At 39.2% G+C, this 6,810-nt stretch overlaps 1 protein-coding gene across 1 annotated transcript in view; it reads left to right on the top strand.

Annotated features, from left to right (window-relative positions):
* The first annotated feature begins 418 nt into the window (after positions 1 to 418).
* The window catches only part of LOC108377591 (uncharacterized), a 9,535-nt gene continuing 3,143 nt past the window's right edge, over positions 419 to 6,810 (top strand). The window contains exons 1-2 of the mRNA XM_017633864.1: positions 419 to 1,818; positions 1,897 to 2,045. Coding sequence (XP_017489353.1) covers positions 952 to 1,818; positions 1,897 to 2,045 — 1,016 coding nt within the window. The 5' untranslated portion in view covers positions 419 to 951. The remainder of the gene's footprint in view (positions 1,819 to 1,896; positions 2,046 to 6,810) is intronic.

The raw sequence follows: 6,810 nt of genomic DNA, 5'->3' as shown, positions 1-6,810 counted from the left end.
TAGCCATATATATATATATACATATATATATGTATGCAACCTTCTGCACATATTTCTAAGTATGTTCATATACGTCAAGTGCATTCACACTCAGCGCGCGCTTAAGAAGTTCAAGTCGAAATTGTTAAAAAGCGGAATTCTGAAAGAAAGTAGGTAAACCGCAAAGAAAATAACCAATCTGAGCCACTTTATGCGCTTAAATTGAGTGGTTTCGGCTTGAAGAAGCGCTTGCAACACACACACACAACCGGATACACAACCACATTTAGTTAGTTAGTATGTACGCTTGCAAGTTGAGGCGGAACGCTGCTCAGCGCTAGATTGCTGAGCACTGACGTGTATCTTTGCCGTCGCCAGACATTCATAGCTTACTAAGCAGCAACTCTGTTCTCAGCGTTTGGCGTTTGTGCGAAAGTGCAATTCCACTCAAGCGCCGATGAAGTAGCTCGCGCTTCTCGCAGATCGTTGGCGCAGTCTCGAGTAGTCTGGCTGGCAAAGAAGTGATTCGCATTTACCTGTTGCACAGTGAAAAGAAAGTTCCTAAGAAAGTATAACGTCTGTATGCGAAACGAGCACCTAGCAGTAGTTTGTCTTCTTGCCAACTAAACGGACGCTTTAGCGCATGCGCGGTGCTAACTTCTACGTTTTCATATCTACCTAGTAGCTATTACTTCTTGTGCATTTTAATTCGTGGTCGCTGGTTTGCTTGCGTGTTTTGCATATACATACCTGTGATTTTGGTGCCACAGACGTAAGGCATAGTTACAAATATACATACATACATACATTCATATTACGTTTTAACGCTGGTAGTTGTTGCGCGCAATCGCGTTCGGTCGACAAAAGTCAGCCGCGTGTAGCAAGTTCGGAACGTGATAGACTTTGTTTTTTGCGTGCATATTGTGAAAGTTACTCTCAACATTGTCGCTAATTGGCAGCTGCAACACAACTATGTTGCTGCTACGAAAGGCCGTTTTATTGCTGGCGCTGCTTTGCGTGCACGTATCCTTTACCCAGTCGTCGAGCCAACAGCAAGATGATGCGAATCCGCTGCTCGATATGGCCTCCATGTTCATACAAGAGGCGTTGAACAACCAAGCGGGCAATGGTGGTGCCAGCGCGGCTGGCGGGGTAGGCGGTGGCGCTGGGCTCGCAGGTGTCGCCTCTCTCATAGGTAGCTTTATGCAGGCCAACGCTGGCGGCGGTGGCTCTGCCGGGCAAGGTAAGGCGGCCGCATCCGGTGCCATGCAAATATTATCCGGCATCGGCAGTTTGCTTGCCAATGCGGGCCAAAATGGTGGAAATGCTGGCGGCAGCGCTGGTGGTTTCGATCCGGCCATCATCGGCAATGTGCTCGAAATGTTTACTAACAGCGATGCAGACTCGGAAGATGCGGGCGCTGGTGCGCGTAGTAATGGCGGAAATGATGCTGGCATCGGCTTGGACTCGATACTACAAATTGCCTCTGTGTTTATGAACGCCAACACGGGCGGTGGAGGCCAGCAGCAGCAGCAGCAGCAGCGACAAGCTCATCATCAGCAAAGACGCTCAACGCACGATGATCTAAATATGCGTCAGAACGAAGTTGACGAAGATTCCGAGGATAACGGCGGTTTGATGAGTCTCTTGCCCTTGGTCATGCAGGCGGTTAGCTCGTTTGCAGGCCCAGAGGGACAGCAAACACAAGAGAGGCACAAAGGTCACGCCTGGGTGTTGCCACCGTTCTTGGAGCATTTACATGTTGTGTGGGATCACTTCTCGAACTCGGAACTCGCCGATGCGCTGTACGAAAAGTCAGGCGTGAACAAAATCTTAAAGGTAGTTCCCCTTAATACCCGATTGTTTGCTTGCTTTAGTAATCGACTTGCGTACTTATTTTATATTTATGTGCTCTAGGGATTCAAGGGCCGCGATGGCAAATTAGACTATGACAAACTTTTCGATTCGCTGAACAATCAGTCATTCCGCAGACGTTGGATCAAGTCGGCGACGCTCTACCTAGCCGACTGGGCCAGCTATTTGGCAAATCCGGAAGTCTTTCTCAAGTAAGTTTAAGCAAAGCAGTGCTACATATACTAAATATAATGGTAAATAGTGCAAACGAAACCTGTTAACTCAATTGTACTTGTCACTTCAAACTACAAGTGTATCGTGCAGAAACTACAGTTAGTCCAGCTGATTATTAAACACACAAAAAACTTTATTTCTCATATGTGCTTGAGTTTGAGCACCCTTTCATCAGTGTCACACAAATAACTCATTCTCCTAAAGCCCAAAAAGAAAACCAACAACACCAATTCCTTCATATTTAAACTCACTCATAATCATATTTCTTTTCATAGTTCTCACTTTGGTATTTACGAATTTTTCCATACCGGTTTTTTTGATTTTATTTTGATTTACTTTCGTCTCCTTGATTTTGTCGCTTACTCATACAACCTCAAAATGTTGCTGTTACCAAAGTGTTGACCCACTTTTCGGCATGTTTTTCTTGCCTGCTAGAACCGGTGTGTTAGCGACACGATCCGCCTCGCATTTATGGCACCGCGACTCAACCAGAAGGCGTTTTCAAAGGCATCAGCCCAGTGCCTTACTTTGTCACTGCCGACACTTAAACCTGGGCTTTGGCATTGGCTTTGATTGCGTCGCGCAAAATTTTTCTTCAATTCAATTTCAGGTGTTACAGTTATTCAGTTAGCGTCATGTTCTTCTTACAATGTTAATTATTATTGTAAATAGAGAAAATAAATATTTTATTCTTGTCACGATTCGTTTAGTGAGGTGCCCTATTTGGCTCAAATTAATTGCTAATTGAAATTGGGTTGAGTATAGTGGGTTGTAGCGACGCGTTTTCGCAGAGTTTGTAAGGTTTCAACTCCAATATATATAGACACATGCCGAAGCTAACCATTCATATTCTGCATATTAAGTTTAATTGTTTTAGTTGTAGGTATACTGAAAGCCTAATTTGTTAGTCTAAGGGAAAGCACTAGCTCCACTCAATAGACATAGCGCAATATCGATTGGTATGAAAAAGAACCTCCAGAGGCATCTTTCAGAGCGGCGCACTGTCCTCTTCTCTGTGGCGCATGGTGGTTAGTGAATACTTATTAAAGTTTAAAACAAAAGAAATAAATACCACCTATGTCGGGCTATATATGTATGTATGTACCTAGCTCATCCAAATTCCGGCCCACGATAAGGTACCAAAAGAAAGATTACGGCATCTTTGAGTATTATTTATTTAGAAATGGGATTTTCTGTTCTTCGGTTGGCAGTAGCTTTGCCAGAGCATTGGTCCAGGGCCCGATACCATTTTCTTGAAGGTCTTGTATTGTCTGCAGGGACAATTCGTAGGTGTCTTCAAAGTGCTTCGACTTGTCGACGAATCTACATATTTATTCTTTAAATGCAACATTAAATGATTTTACAAAACGAATTCGCTTATTGTTTCTGGCCTTTCAGATACCAGAGCTGGATATCTCCAAAGATAATGTACGATACCGTAAATTGTACTCGAGGCCTATTTTGGCTGCAATTTCACCGAGGGCGCCAGTGTATCATGATTGTGGCTGTTAACCGGACGACATCTTTTCTTGAGATATTCCGTTTTTGATTTGTCTTACAATTTCGCAGATTTGTTGGTTGTTCAAATGCGTTTTCTATTGCTATTCCTGTAAACTGTAAATGTTTGAGTACTCCTTCAAATATTTCACTCAATATTCCAAAGCTCTCTCGTTCCCTAACTCTTCCGATTGGAAAATTCTAGCATCTAACAATTATCAAAGAGTGCGCCAAATAGTACAAATGGTAATAGAATTATCCTCGATTAATCTGCCTCTATTACGATCTATAGCAGTTTTTCTTCAAATCCAGTATAGGAGTTATGTGGTCCGATTGATCCCTGATTCTAAATGGCTGTCACGAACACAACAAGGCCTATATTTCCTCGCCCTCCAATAGCCTGACTCTTTAAGTCAGACATTAAGCGTGCGAGTCGTGAAACAAAAAGTAAAGCAAGTTATAGCAAGAAATATCCTCATGAAACACAAAGTTGTGCGATAATTTAACCTGGCGTAAACCAAAGCAGCTCATTAAACTCAATTAATGTCTTTTTTTCGTTTTTTTGGTTATTCCGAGGGCTCGGATTGACGCTAAGAGTACTTTCCGAGGTCGACAAACAAAGCTCCCTTTAACATTTCGCTAATTGTTCAACGAAAAAGATACAGGACACCAATGTTGCCATATTCATAGTTTTGACTGTAACTCGCAGTTGTTTAGACAAGCTTACAGTTTTCTTCAATTATGTACTAGTATAATTTACAGTTTTGTTATAATTTCACATTTTAAAGAATAAATTAAAAAATATGTCTTTTGATTTTTTTGGAAGTAGAAATGCAGCATATTTTCTTTTGAATAAAAAGAGGTACGATGTATTCCAAACATTCGAAAAATAATTTCGTTATTGAGGGTTACAGTTTTTTTTGTTGGAAATAAAGTGTTTTTTCTTAGAATTTACAGTTTTTTTAATAAAATCTGTCAATACTTATGCGACAATCTTCACTGCTTGTTTGTTGAGTTCTAGTAAAAGTCGTTCAACGCCACCGCCAAGGGCAGCATAGAATAGTGTTACTGGTTGAAATTATGACGCTATTGCTTAGCATCCATTCGATCTATCTGCATATGGGGTTAGATACACCAACGTTCACAAGCGATTGTTATATTGTTGAAATCTCCCTCCATGCCATCTAGGCAGCAAGTGCAGTGCTTCGTAGAGGGCGCGTCGTTGAAACACCTCAGATGGCAATTTAATTTTTTTTTTTTTACCAAGCAACCAAAGTTTTCGTTCTGAGCCGTAATTTTTTCACTGCCTTGTTTAAGATATTTTTTTATGGACTAAAAATATTTCTAGAATATGCAATTTCATCTTAACGGATATAACGTATTAAATATTTGCGCTAAATTTTATGAGATTTTAAAAATCTATACTAACACAGCTGAAAGCGAAATTAACATATTTTTAAACGTAATAGAGGTCATATATGTTTCTTGTGTGTAAATACCGAGTGCATTGTTTGAAAAGGTGTATCTGATGACTAAGACTTTGACTATAGCAAATTTAAGACAGTAACGATAATGCAAACATGTACATTAGACTGTACCAAAAAACAATGTTCGTCGTATGGGCTCAAATTATTTTTGCAAAACAACATTGGACAAAAATATATATAGCGGGTCGGCTTTTTACATTTTTTTTCATATCTTCGGAATTTACAGTCAAGTCTTAAAGTATGGTATACTGATGTTCTTGTCTCGAGTATTAAATGTTCTTTTGTTCCAAAGCTCATTGACCTCAAGTGTCCCGTTCCAGTACTTACCCACTAGATCACAACTCTAAATCACCCTAAGCTACTCGCATTGCTCGATACCCGGGTATCTAGAGCTCTAGTACATACATGCATACATATTAATTTTTTGCTCTTCTGAAAATGTTTGTCATCAGACTTTACAGATAATGCGAAGCCAATACATTTGTGTTTAATTGTTAATTCCGTTTACGTAAAAATATTTGCGTACTCAGGGGATATCAGCCGCGTTAAGTCTAAACAACATTAAAAAACAAACAAATTTAAATTGCTGCTAATTTGTTGAAAATGCAGTTCGCTTGCACAAGTATTTAAATAAATGTCTCACCAAGTTACATAATTTTATAACAAGCAGTCAAAAATTAAAATTTCGATTAAATTTATCTATATTACAACTACGACTTACTAGAAAACTAAACCAAAAATGTCTATAACTCAAAGACCTATATTTTGAAAGGTGACAGGTAATAAGATCAACGGAAATAAGTTCAATTGACTTTACTTCCCACCCTGGTGCGAAATAAAGTCAATTGACATTATTACCATTTTAAAAACGAAATAAAATCGCGCTCACGCTCGCGCCAAGCGTACCCCGCACGACCGGCGCTCACTCCACGTCACGCTACGCCGCGGCCCCCCGGCCCCCCCTTCCCCGTCTCCCGACGTGCTGTAACGCAGGTATATTTATTTTTTGTATACGTTGAAATAAAATTTTTATATATTTTAAACATCGAGGGCTTATATTCAATAATACCCCCTATCTGCACACTTTTCACAAAGATGAGATTCTGATATAAAAATCCACCTAAGCTTTAACTGTCATCAGTGATATTAATGCTACCTTATATAACGACAGGTAATAAGTCCCAGATGGTTTCTAAAATCACAAATTAGTTTTTGTGCAAATTGCAGATAGAGGGTATTAATGAATTCAAGCCCTCGATATTTCACATTTTTATATTTGTAAGTTATTGGAAGCAGGGATGCCAACTTGGCTCAAACCGTGCCATTTGTTAAATAAATACTGTAATAATAAAATACACAGAAGTATGTAAAAATATAGATTTTTGAGTTATAGACGTTTTTGGTTTAGTTTTCTAGTAAGTAGTAGTTGTAATATAAATAAGTTTAATCAAAATTTATTTTTAAGTTTTTGTCATACAATTTTGTAACTTGGCGAGACATTTATTTAAATACTTATGCAAGCGAACTGCACTTTCAACAAATTCGCAGCAGTTTAAATTTATTTGTTTTTTTAATGTTGTTTAGACTTTATGCAGCTGCTATCCTCTGAGAATACAAATATTTTTACCTAAAAGCAATTAACAATTAAACACAAATATACTGGCTTCGCATTATCTGCAAAGTCTGATGACAAACATTTTCCGAAGAGCAAAAAATTAGTATGTATATGTACATACATACACTTGCGATCAGCTAATTA

The sequence above is a fragment of the Rhagoletis zephyria genome, unplaced genomic scaffold (genome assembly GCF_001687245.7).
Source record: "Rhagoletis zephyria isolate East Lansing unplaced genomic scaffold, Rhagoletis_zephyria_1.1 Rzeph_scaffold_12362, whole genome shotgun sequence".
Taxonomy (NCBI): domain Eukaryota; kingdom Metazoa; phylum Arthropoda; class Insecta; order Diptera; family Tephritidae; genus Rhagoletis; species Rhagoletis zephyria.
Note: the sequence above shows the minus strand (reverse complement) of the source record. Positions and strands in the feature narration are given on the sequence as shown.